Here is a 22,160-nt window from a genome sequence, read left to right as displayed (position 1 = left end):
GGGAGGGAGGGAGGGAGGGAGGGAGGGAGGGACGGAAGGAGGAAGGGAAAGAGAGAAAGAAAGAAAAGGAAAGAGAGAGGAAGGAAGGGAGGGAAGGGAAGGGAAAGGAAGGGAATAGCCTTTGCATTAGGAGTAAGCTGTGTCTTGTTGCTCTGATTTAACTGTCCAAAACAGCAGCTAAAGTTGGCCTGGGCTGGGTTTATTCAATAGTGTCTCAGGTAGTCACCTGCTACCAGCTGCACCTAAGGATTCAGAGTTCATGGTGGTCACAGTACTTGGTTAGTCTTTGTAGGAATTTACTTTGTATAATGTGCTCAAGTGGATGTGGGTCAGATGATCAAGCCTTGGCATTTTTAAACTTAGGTGGTGACAGTTCCTCTTAGTCATCCTTGAGTGCCCCCAGAGAATTGGTCACTTGCCAATCCTTAGTACAACATTCACAGTCAACTGAAAAGGAAGCGAGGAGCCCTGCCCTGAAAGGGCTTACAGTATAATGAGCTGCCAAACCCATAAATAATGGCCTCCTTCTGGAATGGGATATTTATGGACCAGGTACCACAGCTGTCTAGAGCTTCATGCCGCCTACTGTGGGTATTGGTCTTCCAGCCTTTGTTGATCTCAGGCTTCAAAGGATGATACATGGATGCTACTGAGAATCCAGTCCTTCCAGAAGGACCTGATATCTCCCTCAGGCTGCTAATGGGAGGCTGTTGTTGAATTAGGTTATTAGAATTTTTGCTCAGCCTCTTAGTCAACTTAAGAGTAGAAAGTAAATAGTTGGTTAGTTAGTTAAATAGTTAGTTAAATTTCGTGAAATTGGTCACTTGGCTCAGAACATGGTGACTTGTCCATTAATTTACCCAACAAATGCGGCGAACGCCTTCTCGACCAGCGAGGAAAAACGACCACCACACCAGGAGTCTTCTCAGATCACACTTTATTGGAGAGCCTTCTTAGTTGTAGGAGAGCTTGAGCGCGAGAGAGCGTGCACAGAAAACATGGCCGCTTATATAGGGAACAGGAACACGTGTCGTCCTATCATTGGTCGTCTGCCTTTCACCGTCACCAAGTGCCACGGGATTGGCTGGGGACTCTACATGGCTCGCGCATGCGCAAAGCCCAGGACCCACTGTCCCGCCAAGCACTGCCTAATATGGAGTTGTTTACCTCAACGCTGGAAGGGAGTGGGCGGAGTCTAATTGCGTTCGCCCCGGCTCCCCACAAACAAACATTTTATTAATTTTCTCATGAAATAACTCAGCTGATTCTGAGTGATCAGCTATGCAAAGCACTGGAAGGAAGGCCTAGTCCCGGAGTGAGATTTATGATGAAAAGGAGAGAAAACATGAAGAGAGATAGCCTAAACATTCAAGGATTCACCATGGGGTAAGCAAGATGTATCACCAGCCACAGCATCCCACCCACGTTTGGTGTCTTCCTTTGATGAATCTGGTTCTGTCTTTATGTGTGTGTGTCTGCAGTGTCTCACTGTGTCCCCTTCTCTTTCCCTGGAGTCTCACATGTGTTTATGTGTACACATGCATGTATGCATGAATGCATGAATGTAAGTATATTACACCTAACAGTATTTAATAATGCCATTTTACCTCAATTAAAAAATAGTAAAAAAAAAATGTAATAATGGCTACCAACATTTCTAAAAACTTGTTCTATAAAGGGCTCTGGGGAAAAATATGTTTTCAAGTAGCAGTTGTTATTGCAAACTGGGAGCTGGGGAACTGGGAATGTGGCTTAATGATAGAATGCTTACCTAGCATTTATTGATTCCTGGGTTCAATTCCTCAGTACCACATACACAGAAAGGGCCAGAAGTAGTGCTGTGGCTCAAGTGTTAAGAGTGCTAGCCTTGAGCAAAAGAAGCTCAGGGTCAGTGCCCAGGCCCTGAGTTCAAGCCCTAGCACTGGCAAAAAATAAATAAATAAATAAATAAATAAAAATTGGGAGCTGGTCACCAGTAGCTCATACCTGTAATACTAACTACTCAGAACGCTGAGCTCTGAGGATCATGGTTCAAAGCCAGCCCAGGCAGGAAAGTCCATGACACTCTTGTCTCCAAAGAACCACCAGAAAACCAGAAGTGGCTCTGTGGCTCAAGTGGCAGACAACTCGCCTTGAGTCGAAAAGCTCAGGGACAGTGCCCAGGCCCAGAGTTCAATCCCCATGACCAACAAAAACAAGAAACAAAAAACCTGGGTAGTTTAAGAGTGAAAAACAAAAGTAAAACTTAGAATCCTGTCTTCTAAGTAGAAATTTTATTTTTCTTCCTATCTGGAAAATGGACTTGTTCTTTTCTGGTCTGTAAGATTCTCCTTCTTAGTTTATCTTTCTCTTAGAGACTCAAACCTGTAATCTTAGCTGCAATCCTAGCAACTTATTAGGTGGAGATAGTGGATGGGGCCAGCAGGAGGTAGAGGGAGTTTGAATTACCATCTCAAACAATGGCTGGGCATAGTGATGTCAGCCCTTCATCCAAAGTTACCCAGAGAAGCACAGTGATTGGGTATGGAAGTACATGCCTGCCATCCCAGCAACATGGGAAAACACAGTGCAGGCTAGCCTAGATATAAAATGAGACTCTACCTCACAAAGAAATCACCAGCACACAAAAAGGCTGGATATGGATCAAGTGGAAGAATACTTGTCTAGCAAGAGAGGGTTCCTGATTACAACCCCCAGTACTGCTATATGGTTTGATATGGTTTCAAGTTTATAGTCAAGATGCTTGGGAAAAAGCATGAAGTCTTTTGGATATGTACTGGAGTTACTTTCTAAAGAGTATGATGGGGCACTATAAGAAATACCAGGAGGGCTGGGAAGGTGGCTCAGTGGTAGAGCGCTTGCCTTGCATGCTGGAGGCTCTGGGTTCGATTCCTCAACACCACATAAGCAAAAAGAAAAAAGCCGGAAGTGGCACTGTGGCTCAAGTGGTAGAGTGCTAGCCTTGAGCTGAAGAGCTGAGGGACAGCTCCCAGGCCCAGAGTTCAGGCCCCACGACTGGACCCAAAAAAAAAGAAATACCAGGAATAAGACCAGGTGCCAGTGGCTCACACCTGTAATCCTAGCTACTACTCAGGAGGCTGAAATCAGAGGATCATGGTTCAAAGCCAGCCAGAGCAGGAAAAGTCTGTGAAACTCTTATCTCCAATAAACTACTCAGAAAACCAGAAGTCCAGAAGTGGTATTGTGGCTCAAGTGGTAGAGTGCTAGCCTTGAGCTGAAGAGCTGAGGCAGAGCGCCTAGGCCCAGAGTTCAAGTTCCACGACAAACAAAAAGAAAAGAAAAGAAATACCAGGAATAATCACTTTTTTTTTTTGGCCAGTCCCTTGGGGCTTGACCTCAGGGCCTGGGCCCCTGACCCTGAGCTGCTTTTGCTCAAAGCTAGCACTCTACCACATGAGCCATAGCACCACTTCTGGCTTTTTGTTTGTATGTGGTACTGAGGAATGGAACCCAGGGCTTCACGCAGGCTAGGCAAGCACTCTACCACTAAGCTACATTCCCAGCCGGAATAATCACTTTTTAAAGTGTAATAGTTTATTTTGGTAGACCAACCTGCCCTGTTGCTTTTGGTCCTGCAGTGAAGTAGCAGAATCCCACAACAGAGCAAACCTGCTTCATTTCTGGCCAAGAACAAAAGAGGGAGGAAAAGTAGGGTCCCCACAATTCCCATCAGAGAAACTAACCTGAAGACCTCCCAGTAGATCCTATTATCACTTACTGACCCCCTCCCCATAGTGCCATTGACTAGGCCCCAGGCCCTTACACCGGGACCTCTGGGGAACATTTCCCCAAACCATACACAGCAGGATGTGAATGCATCCCCCTTCCAAATCAACTTTGCAAGGCCTTCCTGCCTTTTCCGTGGCTGAGGCTGAGCCATGACCTGCTGGCTTTACCCTCCGTGGGTTGCAGCAAGGCCTTTGCCTGTGAATCCATGGAGCTGGAGGTCATGCACAGGGCTTGCCCACACTAGCTTTCTTACTTCAGGATCAGAATCAAAGCCTCAGTTAATCTGCTATATTAGTGTTACATATTTCCTGCCTCCACCCACATCCACCCACTACTTCTGGCCCCAAATTGCTCCTGAGCTGACCCGGCCCATTGGTCAAAACAGCTTGGCAGATGATCATTCCTTAAAACAGCCAAGGCTTGTATATTAGGGAGGAATATGGTCATAAGAAATGCGACTCTCCTTGTGCCATTCTTGGACTAGATAGAGCTCATGTTACCTCTTTATGATGCTTTAAGAGAAAGACCAGTTCCTTTATCCTCATACGGCAAAGGCTTCAGGTATGGAGGTCAATCATAAAAATAGGCCTGGAGACCTCTGCCTGCCTGATAGGTGAGTCAGAGCTCTAAGCACACAGATGCCATGTGCCATGTATAAGGATGCTGGTTCCTTTCTTACACCTAATTATTATTCCTCCATTCACACAACCAAATCTGGGGTTTTGCACAAGGTGTACTATGTTCAAGGGACTGAGACCTAGAGAAGCCTGTCAGACAGTTTAGAATCTAGAAGATAATTAAAATCATAAATACAAATAGCAGCCGTAGGTAAGCTATAGCACGTCCTTACAGTGAACTCCTGGGCAGCAATCTGGGCAGATCACACATGCCTTGTGCCATACGAAAGGATCCGGTGTTGATCAAGGTGTGGTTACTCATAATCTGACTGGTTGAATTGAAAGTGTTGTTCATCTACTTAAATTAAGAATAATTAATAACAAGAAAGAAAGGATCCAGACTCAAAAGGCTATGGGCCATCTGATTCCAGGCATGTGGCATTTTGGAAAAGTCAAGATAGTGAAAAACAAGAAGAGGCATTGTGGCTCAAAGTGGTAGAGCACTAGTCTTGAGTAAAAAAGATCTGGGACAGAGAGTGCCCAGGCCCTGGGTTCAAGCCCCATGATCGACCAAAAAAACAAACAGAAACAGAAATTAAAGGAGTGTGTTCCAGAGTGTGGGGATGGGAGGAGAGGCAGACACCAAACAACCTGAAGGGAATTCTGCAGAGTGATGAACTATTCTATGTCTTCACTGTGGTGTTAGATACGTGTGTGCAAGGCTCTGGGTTTGATCCCAGCACCAGGAAAAAAAAAAAAAGATATAGCTGAGATTTGAAGGAAAAAAAGAAATACTACTTAACATATAGAGACAGGAAAACCAGGAAGGTAATGTTAAAAAAAAAAAACTGCTTCAATACTTAAAACTGAGTAAATAACCAGGGACAAGGTATTTTTCTTTTCTTCTTCTTTTTTAACTTTTCTAAATTCTCATTACTTCATCTTTACAATAAGGAAATTAGGCAATAGCACTGCATAAAAATGTGTTCTGAGGATTAATTGATATACTACACAAATTAAGATTAGCTAAACACTTCCCACCAATTTAGACTGTGCCAGGCTTTCAGCGTGCCTTTGTATCTATCCTGTAAGTGGTCTCTCTGGGAAATGGGCTCCTTTATGAGAATAATGAGATTCTGCCCACCGTGGCATAAGAACTCTGGAAGGATTGATTAACTCATGTGATTACTCAGGCAGCTCCACTCTGAGAGAAGGCATACTGTCATGGATCCTTTCTGGGATGCTGCCACAAGAAAGGCAGGAGGAGTGGAGGACAGAACAGGGCAGCTCTCTCCCTGGGTGGTGAGACTGCCAAGAAAGCCTTTCTAGATCAGGTGGCATCTGATCGTGTGGAGTTTTTGTTTTGTTTTCTGTTGGGTTGGTTTTGTCGTACTTGTGTATATGTGTATGTAGTGGTACTGGGGCTTGAACTAAGGGTCTCACTCTCTCACTTGGCTTTTTTATTTTTGGCTCAAGTTTGGCTGGGATACTCCTACTTCTGCCTTTTGGCTGGTTCATTAGAGAAGAGTCTCATGGACTTTCTGCTCAGGCTGGCTTCAAATCTCAATCCTCAGATCTCAGCTTCCTGAGTAATTAGGATTTATGCATGAGCTCGGAGCACGTAGCCTGATTGTATTTTGAAGGGTGGGCAGAATTGTCATCAGAGACCCAATGTGCAGGGATGGAGAAAGGGACTCACCAGACCATCCGGCACCTTCTTTCCTGTATCCCTCCCACCAAAACATCCAGTGCAACCCACCAAACCAAATAGAGCAGAACAACACAATAGAAAATAAATAAAAACAGGCCCTGCTTTGTTGTTGTTGCTTTTTTCTTGTTGTTTCAGAAAGAAGTTACCATTTAGGCCAAACCTCCAAGTTGGGCTCAAATGTTGTGAAGGGGGGGGGGGGGGCGGGAAATGGCATTAGCAGAGGCCAGTATGGAAGCTTCTGGAAGCTGATATGATCATCTAACCCCTGAGGTAGTGTTCTAATGTCCAAATCTTGAGGAAAGAGCTTTTATAATCTCAACACCCATTCTAACAGCTTGGGATTTACTCCAGAAAATTCCTTGGAGCTCACACTGGAATCCTCTCAGTCCCAGTTTGTTTTCGTGTTTACTTATGGATGCAATTGGGTCACAATTGAAAGCTATTTGTTTTTGTTTTTTTCTTTTCTTTCTTTCTTTCTTTTTTTTTTTTTTTTTGGTACTAGTTGAAGTGTGTTGCATAGTTTTCGAGGTTTCATAATTCCTGGGGCATGGTATCTAAAAACAGCGAATGCTCTTCTGGGTACAAAATACCACTGCAAAACTATTCCAAGGATTTCTGGCAAAGAAAGGGAATGGCGGGCGGTGGCTGGGAATCAAGTGGCTCTTTGTTTGTATAAATATTCAAACCTGTGACAAGACTTTACCCCCCTCCTGCCCCTACAGCCCCTCAACAGGTGGCAAGAGCTCACTGACATTTGCAGAGCAGATGGCCTGTCACTTGGCAGGCTCAGTCCTGAGTCCCGTGTAGGGGTGGCCAGCAGAGCTGGAACCTGCTACTGGCTCCTCCTGGTCAGGATGAGACAGCCAGTCATTGTGTCCACTGGCTTGAGTGTTAAGATGACTTTGAATCCAAGTATGTCTTTTGCTGGTGTTATTTCCTTTGACTTGCTAATCCTAGCCCCTCCCTTGCATGTTTCTGCATTTGTGGATAACTTCAACAAGGAAACCTTGTTCCCTTGAATGTTACCTTTAGCATAAGTTCAATGTTTTCCCGTCCAGATTTTCATGGGCAACTCAGGTTGCATTAAATTTACACTAGAAACAAACTTGTACTCCACAGAAACGGTCCAAAGAGGAAGTGAGAAGGGCTGGGAAATCGTCTAAGCAATCCTTGGAGCCAACCGGGTCTTCCAATCAGAGGACAGACGACAAGGAGGCACAGAGCCGTCCCTGAGCAGGCATCAATGCTGTAGTTCTCATCACATAAACCATATGGTGAGAAGACGTAGCCCAGTGTGTGTCATGAACACATGGAGACGCAAGCCACAGCCACGTTCCTCCTCACTCAGCCTGTGAGAGGACCTGGCACACGAGTTCCGGTACTTTTGTTTATACAAAACAGTACAAAAGAAACACTTGATCAAACTTAGCTGTGGTCTTTTCAAATGTACTGGGTTCCCTCTGATCATTCAGCTCCTTGGAAGAAAACAAAACTCAATTATTACTCCTAACCTAATAGACCAGACTTGAAAACAATTTATATGATAATGAGGACTTCACTGAGCCTGCTAAGTATATTATCTGGTGCTTGAGTTCTAGTGGCTATTTCTACGACAGTCATGGTCATTTTCCTATAATCAATGGCACATGTTTTCATTTTAGGTCCTCAAGCTAAAGTTTCGAAATAAAGTGGTATATAGTGGTGCATGTATATAATCTTAGTGCTCAAGAGGCAGAAGGCAGGGAATAGAGTTTGAGGCTAACCTAGGCTTCATATCAATACTCAAACTAATAAAAATATCTCTGTGTGTGTGTGTGTGTGTGTGTCACTACTGAGGTTTGAACTTGGGGCTTCAAGCTCTCATTTGGCTTTATTCACTTGAGGCTACTGCTCTACCACTTGAGCCAAATCCCCAGTCCAGCCTTTTGCTTTTTGCTGGATAATTGAACATAGACTGTCACTGACTTTCCTGCCTGGGCTGGCTTTGAAACTCAGTCCTCAGATATTCAACCTCCTGAGTAGCTAGGATTTTATGTGTGAGCTTCCAGCTCTCAGCTATATTTTTGTTAATTACCTGCTATGTATCATTCATGAGCCTTCTTTGGAAACCAACTTTTCACCTCAGATTCTACCTTCTGTCACACCATCATGAACCCCCTTTTATGACTGAAGAAAGTGAACCTCAGACAGCAACTTGGTCTGTATGTAGTCAAAGCCAGGTGTCCAGCCACGACCTGAGATTTTTTTTTCATTAATCGTTAGAACAGTGGTAGGTGTTTGTTTTTCTGATTCACATAACCCTGCTAATTAATAGCTTTTAGATAAATTCAAATGCCTGTAAAGTGAAGAGATTTTTTTCTTACCTTCATTATGGAAGTCTTCTGGCCCCATCAAAACCTCAAAGCCCACCAGGCTTCCTCTCCACACCCCCCAGTCTCTCTGCCTTCCCAAATCCTGGTACTGTGTGTGTTCTTCCCCATCCCAGCCCTGAGGCTACAGTAATCCTTTTGTTCATTCATTTCCTGAAGACCCAGAGTTTTCAAAATAGAAAACATAGCTCAAAGATTACTTTTGCTTAGCTTACTTTATAACGGTCCTTCTTTTTTTGTTTGTTTCTTTCCAAGTGATTTCCTTAAAATATCATATTCCTCGAGTCAGATCACCACCTGCGCTAGGTAAGGTCAAGTTTGACTGCTCTCTGGGCTCTTCTAGTGGGAAGGACGCTCAGTTCCTTCAGTGTAGATAAAACCCCTGCATGGGCTGTATCAGGACAGACACGCCCCTTGATTTTTAATTCACTGTACTCGAAGGGAGTGCTCTGAAGTTGTTTCCAGTCTAGACAGGATATGATGATAATAGCAGAAATAAAAGTTCGTGTTTTCCCGCCAGGGACAAATTGAGTGGGGACAGGGCAGGAGATATATGCCACCCTGTTATTGATGTGCAGTAGCACACAGCCCACTTCAGGGCACGGTGCCCAGATTAATTGGCTTGCCCAGAATAAATCTGAGCAAGAAAATTCTTAAGAAATACTAGACAGGATGTAGTGAGACTCAAGCTTTCTTCTCTTGCGCCTTGAAAGCTACACATCTTATTTGTAGACCAAGAGAGTGAATAGTGCTTGCTACCTCTGGTCTGCACTGGTTTGATACCATTGGTTTTACTGGCCTGCAAAGAGTACACATGCTTCTGAGGGAAAGCAGGCAGCATCTGGTTGAGAATGTTTATATATTCTAAGTAGTAGTTATGATTGCTTTACTTGGTATCTGAACAGCCGTGGAACCAGATCCATATGTAGACTCAGTGTATGTCTGCAAGGTCAAAGTGAGATTTTGTCTCCAGAGAGCTAATGTCATGGAAGAACTCAGATGGCTTTCCTTAAAAAGTTTACCATTTGTAGCCGGGCGCTGGTGGCTCACGCCTGTAATCCTAGCTACTCAGGAGGCTGAGATCTGAGGATCGCGGTTCAAAGCCAGCCCGGGCAGTAGAGACCGTGAGACTCCTATCTCCAATAAAACCACCAGAAAACCGGAAGTGGCGCAGTAGCTCAAGTGGTAGAGCGCTCGCCTTGAGCTGAAGAGCTAAGGGACAACGCCCAGGCCCAGAGTTCAAGCCCCACGACCGACAAAAAAAAAAAAAAAAAAAAGTTTACCATTTGTGTCTAAAGGAGTGAGCAGATGTAGCACTGGGCTGCCTTGGCCCTCCATTCTGAGTCAGCTAGAAGGGCAAAGAATCAGAAGCACTCAAAGGCATCAGTGTCTCTCTCACTGGAAAGTCTAGAGATGAATACTAAAGAAGGTAGATTGAGTCGCCAAGAAAAATCAAGGGTGAAATTGCTGGTATTACCGATGAAAGGCTAAATATTTCCCTCAGATGCAGAAACTGATGCCAGTGGCTTCCACAGTCCAGTGTATGCATAAGTCAATGGTAAAATTGATCCCCCCCCCCAAAAAAAAAAAGAGTTCCTGGTCAGGTGACACCATGTTTATCATGAAATCTGAAAAACCAGGAAAGTAAAACTCTAGGTAAATCAAAAGTGGTGGTTTCTGGATATTTGTTGTTATTTAAAGGAGAGGTTTTTTTCCTTTCTTTTTGATGGGCCTTGGGACAGTTTCTGCTTGCTTTTGTTGGATCTGTTCCGTCTCCATGTGTGTGAACTATTTGCCATGGCACATTCCTGCCTTCTTGGAAATGCTACAGTACAGTAAACCTGCCCAGCACATTCCATGGTTGAGGAGAGGCATTCGGGAATCCTGGTGAGAAGGTAAAAGGCCATCAGAGGCCTTGTGGAGAAGAGCTCTTCCGTGGTCTCTCCCTTTCAATACCTTCACCATGCCCATTGGAGCAAGTTACTTACATAGACAACCAAGATGTGTCGGACTTCGGTTGAGGCTGATCTGGGATTTCCTGGTCATGCATCCTACCAGAGGTGTCCTGGTCTAAGAATCAGTGTCGTAAGCCTCAGTCTCTGTCACCCTCATTCAGAGACATAATTCCCCTTCCTCCTTCCCTTCCTTCTTCCCTCCTTCCCTCCCTCCTTTCTTTTCTCCTTCCTTGATCCCTCTCTCCTTCCTTTCCTTCCCTCCCTCCCTTTTTCCTCTATCCCCTCATTCCTTTTACTTTCCCTCCTTTCATCCTTTCTTTTCTTCCTTCCCTCTCTTCCTCTTTCCTTCTTTCCCCCTCTCCCTCCCTTCTTCCCTCCCTCCTTTTCTTCCCTCAGTTCCTCCCTTCCCTCTTCTCCCCTTCCCTTCCTTCCCCTCCCCTTCTCTTCCCTTCTCTCCCCTCCCTTCCTCTCCCCTTCATTTCCTTCCCCCACCCTCCCACCCTCTTTCTTTCAAGTGAATATCCTTGCCATACCAGGTTTGGGAAAGTGCACATTTGGGCCAGGCACCATCCCTGGTGCTTGGAACCCATCAGAAGCTGATATAGAAGGCTGGACTCTTCCAGAGCATGACGACCTTGGTTTAGGGAGTACAAGGTTCAGAGTGATTCACCACCCTTCAGCCATTCCCTACTTGTGTATTGTTTTGAAAGCCAAGAGATTCAAGTTTCTTTAACACATAATGATATTTTATGGGACTAAGTCCAGCTTAGTTAGCACCATGACCTACCAGATACTGGTTGAACCTTCAATTTTTAGTGTTGAAGCCCTTCTTTCAATACCTCTAAACCCCAATGAACTCTCTTACAGGAAGTCCTCTGATACCTGAGGGCCACACTGACTCTGGCTCCCCTGTTTGGAAAGAAAGCATCCTGTGCATTTTCTCATCACCCTAGGGTGATTGCCCTTGTTTTTGTGTCTCTGTCACCAGACAAGATTCATCAAGATTGGAATCTGTTTCTTGTTTGCACCCCCATCCTTGGTACATAATAAACACTAACCATTCTGATATCCACAGAAGATAGTGTAGACATAGAGGCAGAGAAATACAACGAGCATACAATCCTGCAACCCTTACTTGGAATAGTTACCTCTGAAAGTCCTTCTAACATTACTGTGTAAGAAATGTGTGCTACTGGGAAAAGAGTAGTTTCTTTGACCTGTGAAAAGAGAAGTCCTGTCGTCATTTCTCTTTAGTGCAAATTATTACCACCATAGTCATTTCATCTTGGATGTTGTTTTAGCAAAAACCTCTCTTAAATGCTCAAATTCTCCTGCAGACTGCTTTATTTCTTTTTAATTTATAAATTTGCTCAAATCTTGTATATTCTTAAATATCTGTGTGCAAACTTTGGGATCTACCTTGATGACCATTTTCCCCTTCCTTTCCCTTCCCTTCTTCCCTTCCTCCCTTCCTGTTTCTTTCTCTTTCCTTCTCTTTTCCCCTCCCTCTACTCTCTTCCTCTGCCCTCCCCTGTCTCTTCCCTCTCCTACCTTCACTTTTCTTCCATTCTGTTCACTTCCCTTCTCCTCCTCCTCCCTCCCCTTCCCCTTCCTTCCTTTCCTTTCTCTTCATTTTCTCTCTTTTTTAAAATACTTCCTATTCTCTCACTCTCCCTTTTTTTCTTTCTTCCTTCTCCCCCTCCCCCACACCCTCACACCAAGCACTGGCAGAACCTTGAGCATACAAGACCAGCTCGCCTACAGTCTACCTCTGAACTATATGCCAATGGAAGGAGGGAAGGGAGGGAGGGATCGAGGGAGAGCTAGTCACATAGACCCTTATGTTCAAGGGCCACAGGCCAGAATGAGGTTTGGCACTAGAGATATGAGGAAATTCATAAGGGAAAGGGTCAGGGAGGAGGGAAGGATGAAGTAGACCTGAGGAGAAAGGAGCCAAAGAGTCTCCTGGGATTGTGGCCTATGCTGCCGTCCTGAGCTCTAGATCATCAAGGACCTGGAGCAAAGTTCCACACAGGTTGAACTGGACGGAGTATTTCCCCCTCTTGTTCCCACTCCCCCTTCCAGCTCTGCTCTGTGAGCGGCACTGTTGCCTGCCGCTACACAAGCCCCAAGCTGGGAATCCACCTCATAGTATCCCTTCTCAATTCCCCTGGCCAGTTAATAACCATCTAGTCCTTATGTTCTCAAAACTTCTCTGTTCCAACCTCATAGCCATTGCTCATGGCTTTCTTCCTCTGAATTCTTAGCTACACACCAAGAACCTAGTTTAGTATTTTATTAAAATTTTTTTATTGTTACCAAAGGTGAGGCACAGAAGGGTTACAATTATATGTCAAATAAAGAGTACTTTTTTTTTTTTTTTTTGGTCAGTCGTGGGGCCTGAACTCTGGGCCTGGGCGTTATCCCTCAACTCTTTAGCTCAAGGCTAGTACTCTACCACTTGAGCCACAGCACCACTTCTGGCTTTTTCTGCTTATGTGGTGCTGAGGAATCAAACCCAGGGCCTCATGTATGCAAGGCAAGCACTCTACCACTGAACCATTTTCCCAACCTGAGTACATTTTTGAAGGGATAATGTCACCCCTTCCCTCGCTCTCTCCCAGTACTTCCCTCCCATCCTTACCCACATTTTATAGTTCATTTTCAACATAGTGTGTTTATTTTTTAAGGAATGTATTAAGATGTATAGGAAGGAGGAAGTATTTACTTTATCTCTTAGTTTCAGAGGTTTCAATCCATAATCCTTGGTTATGTTGCTTGTGGTACTATGGTGAATCAGAACAGCATGGTGGTGAGTGTATGGGAGAGACTATTTACTTTATGGTGGACAGGAAGCAGAGGGAAAAGGAGAGTAGGCAGAGAACCTTCAGAGTCACAATCCCAGTGCTCTAACTTCTCTAGGGAAACCCTTCATCCTAAAATTTCTGACAGCACCCCAAAAAAATAGTCCCACCAGCCAGGAAACACACATTCAAAACTGAAGTCGGTGGGAGATATGCCACATTCAAACCTTAACACATACCTTCTCAGTACTCCCCTTCAAGTCCTATTCTGTGATGTAGTTAGTAAACTCTTTTCTTTGCAACTCACTTTTTTTTGTATTTTTTTTTTGTGTGAAAATACTGTACAGAGGGGTTACAATTACATGGGCAAGATAACGAGTACATTTCTTATCAAGCATTGCAGCCTCCTCAAAAGTTCTTTTTGTTTGTTTGTTTGTTTTGGCTGGTCATGGGGCCTGAACTCTGGGCCTGGGCACTGTCCCTCACCTCTTCAGCTCAAGGCTAGTGCTCTATCACTCGAGCTATAACACCACTTCTGGCTTTTTCTGCTTATGTGGTGCTGAGGAATCGAACCCAGGGCCTCATGCATACAAGGCAAGTGCTCTACTACTGAGCCACCTTCCCAGCCCTGCAACTCACTTTTGCATAGCACCAAAGTAAATCTTGGATTTGGGCAGGTAGCTCAGTAGTAAAACGTGGGCTTAGCATGCCTGAGGCCCTGGGTTCAAGTCCCAAGTGCCAAAAGTAAAAATGACAACCACAACGAAAAGTAAAATTTGTCTACCCTGGAATGAATCAGCATGGGCTTTGTGATCAGCTGGTCTAGATTAAAGTGCATTTGTTTATGGATTTCCCAGTGAATGATTGGTTGTCCCATTACCATGCTTTGTCTTTGAGATGTTACCGGAAGAAATTCAAACTTCATGCAAGTACTTGATTGCTTTTGTTTGTTTTGATGAATAAAGTAAAGCTGTCCCCCAAGCCTCCAGGATCCTTATCTATGTTACAGTTAGGGCATACTTCAGCAAATGAAGATTTGTATTCTTCCTTCTCTTGTTTCCATGTGGGTTCCATTTAGATCAGGAAATTGACATTTCAGCCTGGAAGACATAGGCCAGATGTTGGTCTGTTGGCTGAAAGATGGATTTCCTGCTTGGATAGGTGACCTCTGAAAGCAAAATAGGCTTTTTCTTAATGGATGGACTGTGTAGATGACCTCATTTCAAGAACAAGGGTCCTTTGTGAAGTGTCTCTTTGCTGTTGGAATCAACATCATCTGATTTTTTGAGAACACTCATTAGATAAACAACTAGCTAGCACCTAGTTGTTTCATTTATAAAGCATAAAGGGAAATTATGCCTAGACAATCCAAAAATTTTTTTTTCTCTTGCATTCATTGAAAGGGAAATGGTGCAGAAAATTCAGGGCCTATTCACCCGTGTGAATTTTCCCTTTAAACTTCAAACCTCATTCAGCCCAGCACCACCCGAAGGAGCAGCGGGTGTCATGACCTTCCCTAAACAGGGAATTGTTCCCTAAGCTTGAGCAAGGCACTAATGAAAGAAGTAGCTTTGACCCCAGGGTCCTCCAATACTGACCATCTATCTCAACATGTGAGAAGCTCATTGACACAGGCCAGTGAAGCCACCTCTTCTGATGAGTTCTTCCTAGAGTTCACTTATTTATATCCTCAATTGTGTAAGGCAGCTCAGAGAAACTGAGATAACTGAACCTTTGTGTGTGTGTGTGTGTGTGTGTGTGTGTGCGTGTGTGTGTGTGTGTGTGTGTGTATCTATGCATCTGTGTGTGTTACAGGAAATGCAGTTTGAATGACAGTACCAAGGAAAGGAAAATGGCCTTGAAGAACAGGGAAAGGAGTCTATAGGATTTACAACACGTGGGAAGAAATGGAGTCAGATCCTGAGAGAAGGAAGATCTAGGTTTCTGATATTCTAAAATAGTAAAACTTTATAGCTGGAGGAAAGTTGAAAGTTTGCCTGTTTGTTTCATCAGTCTTAGGGCTTGAACTCAGCGCCTAGGCACTGTCCCTGAGCTCTTTTGCTCAAGGCTAGCACTCTAGCACTTTGAGCTCCACTTCTGGTTTTCTGGTGGTTAATTAGAGATAAGAGATAAGACTTTCCTTTCCTGAGCTGGCTTTGAACCTCTCAGTTTCCTGAGTAGCTAGGATCACAGGCATGAGCCACAGCACCTGGCTACCTTTTCTATGTTATTGTTGTTATTAGCATACCTAAAACTGTAGTTTGGGAGGATGTTCATCATGACAAATTTGATTGTATGTACCCTTCTTTTCTTCTAATTCTTATCCCCTCCCCCCCTCTTTTTTGCCCCCACTTTTCTTTTAGGATCAGGAATGGCAGTGTTTTTCTTCCAATAATTCATGAGTGCATGTAACTAGTTTTAAACCCTTGTCTTGTGACCCTAAATCTTGACTCCTCCATGCAAGACACTGACCACAACCAAACAGAGCCACAGAGTTAACAGTAAGGCTAGGTATCCAAGACTCACAGTTCTGCTTCAGGAAACTTCTATAGAAAAGTCCTAAGGCTTCTTAGAAGTGCATAATAAAGGGATGTGATGCTTTGCTTCTTTAGTGAATCAACACATATTTTTCCCAGAATGTTATAATCAACACAATGCCTCTAAAAATATTCATATACAAATGTCATGAATCGTAAATTTCTTCTTGTTATTGTTTAACCAAAGAATTCTCTAGGCAACCCTGGGAGAGAGGGCAACAATCTGTGTTCATCAGTATTCAGTCTAAGAGTGAGAATCATGCCTACTTTCTGCTTCAACATCATGGACCAGGGTATTTATTCACTTACTTATTTAATGCTGGTACTGAGGTTTGAACTCAAGGTCTAGGCACTGTCCCTTACCTCTGTTGCTCAAGGCAAAAGAACCTCCACCAATTGAGCCATAGTTCCCCTTAGGGCTTTTTGCTGCTTCATTAAAGATAAAATCTTAAGGAGTTTTCTGCCCTGGCTGGCTTCAAACTGTGATCCTCAGATCTCAGCCTCTTGGCATGAGCCCCTGGTGCCTGGCTGAAGCAGAGCTTTACAATTTAATGGATTTTTTTTCTACACCCATGTTTAATGACATCTTCATAAGGTAAAGTTCATGAAAGAGACAAGATTGAAACATCAATTTTAGATGTTGGATATTTCCCAGCTGTGCTTTTATGTCAGTCCTTGCATAACTTGGAAATACTTAACATAATCTTTTCTCTATTACAGACCCATTATTTCTTATACTCTTCCAAGCAAAAAAGATAAATAGCAAAGAATATGATTGCAAAATTCCTTCTCTCTTCATGGTTCCTAGATCTTCACAGGACAGTCATTTGGTTCTTTGCCTTGAATAGTGTGGAATTCAATTCTGGTAGCAGACACTGATTGATTCAGGCATTTTATCAAACTTAGTGTATAAGTTCAGAATCTTCATAGCTACACTACAAATGCCTGTTAGAAATTATTTAGTCTAGCCAGATGTGGTGGCCCATGGCTATAATTCTAGCACTCAGGAGTATATGGCAGGAAAATTGCAAGTTGAAGGCCAGCCTGAGGTACATGGTGAGGACCCTGTCACAAAACAAAGAAACAGCTACAAAAATCTAGTCTGCCCCTGCAGTGTAAAATGAAATTGCTGTGATTTTTGTGACAGGACCATTGTGTCTGATAGAGTCCTTACCAGGTACAAACTTGGTGTTGACAGGTACTATTGCCTACCAGAGGAGGAGAGATTGAAAAGTATTTATAGCTCTGACTTCTCCCTTAGTTCTCCTTCTCTCCCCGGCCGCTCTGGCTGTCGGTACTCTTATTTTATTTACCGTCTAATGTGCTCTTAGCTCTTTTCTTGTCTCTTGTCCAGTACTCCCTGAGGAAGGGAGTGGGCAGGTAATCTGTCTGCTTGGGCTTCGTTCATCTTTCAGGCTTTTGTGAGAAGAATTTGTTGTGATGGGGAAAATTTTTTCAGCCTGTCAGTCCTTCCTTGAATTCAGTTCCCCAAGGCATGATGGAATGCCCTCCCCCCCCCCCAGCCCTATCTCTCCATAAGAGTGCTAGAAGGGGTTGCTGACTATTGGCAAAAATTTAATATGCTTATCTCATTTCATTGCGCAATTTCAGTGTCAGAGAGTTAGAGTAAAAATAAATAAGTAAATTGGACTATTTATAACCTTTCAGATGTAATCTATTTTATTAGCAGAGGTGATTAAAGTAACAAACTCTTTAGCCAGGTGCTGGTGTCTCAAATGTGTAATCATAACTACTAAGGAGGCTGAGATCTGAGGATCATGATTCAGAGCCAGCCAATGTAAGAAAGTTTGTGAGACTCATCGCCAGTTCATGACTTAAAAGCTGGAAGTAGAGCTGTGGCTCAAATGGTCAAGTGCCAGCCTTGAGCAAAGGATCTCAGGGACAGCACCTGAGACCCTGAGTTCAAGCCTTGGGATTGTGCATGTGCACACACACACACACACACACACACACACACACACACACACTTTATTTAAATGAAGTGCTGTACCTAAAATATGAGCTATTTTTGTGGAGAATATATTTTTATTTAAAAGTTTAATTGTCCTTTAGCTTCAAATGATCTCTGAATATTGCTGACTTTAGAGATCTCCCTCCACCTGTCCTCTTGGCAGTTTCTTTTCTATTTTATTTTACTTTGTTTTGTTTTGTGTCATTTACTACTGGGACTTGAACTCAAGCCCTGCACATTCTCCCTTAGCTTTTTAGCTCAAGGCTGGTACTCAGTCCCGTGAGTCACAGCTTGAGTAGGGCTTCTTGCTGTGGACCTTTCTGCTGGGGCTGGCTTTGGACCTGTATCCTCAAGTCTTAGCCACCTGATTAGCTAGGATTACAGGTATGCCCCACTAGTGCTTGCTTTACAAGGGTAATGGGTACCAAAATGCTGGCTAAGGTTCACGTAGGCTGAGGTGTGTAGCTGTGTTGAAGCTAAATGCTACCGACCTTTACATGGCTTGAGAACCTCACCACCTCCCGGAGGGGGTGTGGTATTAGCCTGACCTCAATTAGCCTGGGATGAGCCCTGCCTGGCCACATCCAGGAGTAGGTGTGGGGGGGAGGGGTGGAGAGGGGAAGGGGAGGCACTGAAGCATTCAAGGTCAAAAGCTTTGCCCCAGGCCGAGTCAAGCAGAAAAGGACTCCTGATTGGTCCTGAGGACTCATCCTTCTTCCTAACCCCACCACCACTGTCCGGCTTGCCTGAGGCTATGCTCAATTACCTGCCGGGAAGTTTTCGTTCTGGGAATCTGTTGCCCTGTGGTGGGAGTGGCTTTGTTCTGCCTAACCGTAAGGCTAGACAGTTGAATATTTTACATGAATCAGTAAAAACCAACTGTGGAGGCTATTTACCTTTCCTCATTTAATTATTTTCATGCCTCTATTTAAATTATATATATATTATATATACATATATAGCATATATGTATATATATTTGTCGGTCATGAAGGTTGAACTCAAGGCTGTCCGTGAGCTCTTTTGCTCAAGGCTAGTGTTCTACCACTTTGAGCCACAGCACCACTTCTGATTTTTGAGGAGTTAATTGAAGAGTTTCAACAAGACTTTTCTGCCCAGGCTGGCTTCCAACTGTGATCCTCAGATCTCAGCCTCTACAGTAACTAGGATTATAGGTGTGAGTCACCCCTAGGCTTTTTATTTTTCCTCCTCCCCCTCCTCTCCCTCTCCTTCCCCTTCTCCCCGTTGGTCTCCCCCCACGCTTCCTTTAAGCCTACCATCCTTATCATAATTTACTTGGGTTCACAGCATCACAGAACCCAAAGCAGCCATGGAAATCCTTCTGGCCTAACTATCAGCCCCAGAAAACATCAGGCTCAGTTGCATTAACTTATGGTTCAACACTTTGTTCTTCAAGCAGGAGCCACACAAGGTTGGGTTACTTTCATTTTGTTTTTCTTTTGCAGACAGGGTCTCACTGTGTAGCCCATGCTGCTCTCGAACTCCAGATGCTCCTGTCTCAGCTTCTCCTTCAGCCTCACCTGGCTCTCCTTTCTTTTCAAAGAGTATCAGAGATGGTGTTCATGAATAAATAAATTCGTTAGTGCTAATGATTGAACTATAGGCTATTTATTCATTTTATCATAGACCTATATTCAATCCAGACCTTTTTTAGTTTATTTATATTTTTCACAAAGTACGTGCATTTGAATTTAGGACTCTCAGCTTTACACTTGAACCATACCTTCAGTCAGGCTTTTGTGTGTGTGTGTGTGTGTGTGCTTTTGTTTGTGAAGAAATGGGTCTTTGCTGACTTTTCTTCTCAGGCTGACTTCCAACTTTGATCCTCTAGTTATCAACTCCTGAATAGCTAGGATTATAGAACTCAACCCTCTTGAATAGCTAGGATTACAGGCAAGAGCTCGTAAATTCATTTTGAAAAAGCTTTATGTTGTGAAGATACTTAGGATACTGCTCATCCACTGCATGACTGGTGCTTCATCAAGAGCATTTCAAAGGTGCTCTCTGCCCCCATCCCCCTACCCGCGTTTTCGTTTTTTGTTTTTTAAATTTATGCTCAGGAGGACAAATACACCAAAGTAAGCTGGACAAACTTAGGACGCCAGCAAGAACCAACTCTCACCCTGGGCATCTTGATATTTTTCTTAAAGAATCTCTGTTGTTTGTTTTATTTTTTCCAACACAAAACTCCTGTGGTTTCTTAACTACTTCCCAAAGTGATCAGCCAGCAAATCAAATGTGACAAGTATTGTCATCTCCTAGGGAAGACGGAGTGGTTTCTAGAGAAGGAAAATCACAGAAGGGAAAATAAACCCCCTCAGGGCTATTTCCCTTGTAAAATAACTCCATCAAGGATCTTCCCCCTTGAAAATTAAAAAAAAAAAAAACACAAGAGAAAGAATCCCCCCCCCCCAACCACCGCCAAACGCCACAGGGGGCCCCAAGTGTGTGGGTGTGGGGGGTCTGAGCCCCCCCCAACCAGGAACACAGGAGGGCCCAGGCCCCTCCTTACCCGATGGCACCCCTCACACCCTCGCCCCCTTCATTCCCCCCCAGAGCCCCGCAGAGCGCAGCGCGGCCGGGGCCAGAAGGTTTCCCGCTTGGAAAGCCCTCCCGACGATGGCTCGTGCCCAAGCTTTTACACTGGTTTTTCCGAATCGGCTGGGCTGGGAGACGTAAGAAAAAAGCAGAAGGCAAGCAGGTTGTAGTTCTTTAGGGTCGCTGCTCCCGAGGGTGTGCACGGCTTCGACCCTCAGCCAGGGCTTAACGATTAACTCGGGTGCCCGCCTGCGGGGCGGGGGCGTGGCGGGGCCGGGCGCGGCGGGGCCGGGCGCCCCTCGTCCCGGTCCGCGGCTCCTCCCGAGCGCGGCCTGACATCACCGCACCTTTTGTGGCTGCAGGGCGGGGAGGGAGTCCGGAGCGCCGGGCGAGCTCATTCTGAAGCGGGGGGGGGGGGTGTCCCAGGGTTCCCGGGTCCCCGGGGCGCCGCCACCCCCGCAGCCGGGCCCTGCCAGCCCGGTGGGCGTCGCGTGCCACCCCCCTCCCACCGCGGTCCCCGTCACCGGAAGCCACGCCCGGGCGGCCCGGCTCCCCGCGGCCGGGCTGGGCGAGCTCCCCGCCGCCGCCGCGCGCAGTGGTGCGGGCTCAGCTGCGCTGGTGGCTGCGTCGCGGCCGGCTGGGAAAGTTTTCAGGACTTGTCAGAGTCGCGCCGCCCGCGCGCGCGGCCGGAGTGCGGGGAATCCTGCGGGGGGAGACGCACCCACCCACCTCCTCCACGCCCGGGCTGGTCCGGTCGCGTGTCCCCGCCCCCCGCCATCTCCCCCGGGATGCGCCGCGGGGGTCCGGCTCGGTGACGCCGCGGCGGGAGGGGACCCTGCACCCCGTGGGCAGCCGTGCGCGGGTGCGGGGCGACCGGGACGCACGGCCTGCGCGCGGGACGCGGCCATGGAGGAGGAAGACGCGGGAGCTGCTGGCCCGGCCCCGGAGCCCGAGCCCGAGCCGGAAGCCGGCGCGTCGGACGCGTTCTCCCAACTCTGGACCGACGTGATGGGCATCCTGGTGAGCCACCTGGGGACGGCGGGCAGCCCGCCTGGAAGGGGCGCCCTCCCTTAGCTGAGCGTCCTCCTCTGCTCCAGCACTTAGGGGGTTAATGCAGACCCATTAAACTGTAACCAGCCGCCGAGCGCGGTCACTGACGCTTTTTCAAACGAGCGGGTGTAACGTGCCCCAGTGCGGAATCGGGGACACCTGTCGGGAGGTCGGTACGGAGAAGGCCAAGCGGAGCCCTTCAGAGAGAAGATGTAGCCAAGCGCCGGTGGCGCACGCCTGTAATCCTAGCTACTCGGGAGGCTGAGATGTGAGGATCATGGTTCGCAGCCAGCCCGGGAAGAAAAGTCCATGGAGACTCTCCTGTCTCCAGTTTAGCCACCAGAAAACCAGAAGTTGGAGCTGAGTGAGGCTTCAGTGGTAGAGCGCCAGCCTTGAGCCAAAACCCTAGGGGACAACATCCAGGCACACACACACACACACACACACACACACACACACACACACACACACACTCTAGAGCTAGGGGACAACATCCAGGCACACACACACACACACACACACACACACACTCTAGAGCTAGGGGACAACATCCAGGCACACACACACACACACACACACTCTAGAGGACAACATCCAGGCACACACACACACACACACACACACACACACACACACACACACTCTAGAGCTAGGGGACAACATCCAGGCACACACACACACACACACACACACACACACACACACTCTAGAGCTAGGGGACAACATCCAGGCACACACACACACACACACACACTCTAGAGGACAACATCCAGGCACACACACACACGGGGACAACATTCAGGCTCTAAGTTCATGCCTCTTTTCTGCAACCCCAC

The 22,160-nt window shown here is 45.8% G+C and overlaps 1 protein-coding gene across 4 annotated transcripts in view; it reads left to right on the top strand.

The window, feature by feature from the left end:
• LOC138819300 (sterile alpha motif domain-containing protein 5) overlaps positions 1–22,160 on the top strand; it is an 826,789-nt gene that overhangs the window by 632,770 nt on the left and 171,859 nt on the right. Inside the window, exon 1 of one of the 4 annotated variants that reach the window (XM_070010735.1) lies at positions 20,979–21,294. The exons of 2 other annotated variants lie outside the window; for them this stretch is intronic. In XM_070010735.1, coding sequence (XP_069866836.1) covers positions 21,181–21,294 — 114 coding nt within the window. In that variant the 5' untranslated portion in view covers positions 20,979–21,180. Of the gene's footprint in view, positions 1–20,978; positions 21,295–22,160 lie in introns of those variants that run through there. One more of the 4 variants, XM_070010738.1, reaches the window with a different exon arrangement.

This window comes from Dipodomys merriami, unplaced genomic scaffold (genome assembly GCF_024711535.1).
Source record: "Dipodomys merriami isolate MVZ:Mamm:240054 unplaced genomic scaffold, mDipMer1.0.p SCAF_8, whole genome shotgun sequence".
In the NCBI taxonomy this organism is placed as follows: domain Eukaryota; kingdom Metazoa; phylum Chordata; class Mammalia; order Rodentia; family Heteromyidae; genus Dipodomys; species Dipodomys merriami.
This window is presented reverse-complemented; position numbering and strand designations above follow the sequence as displayed.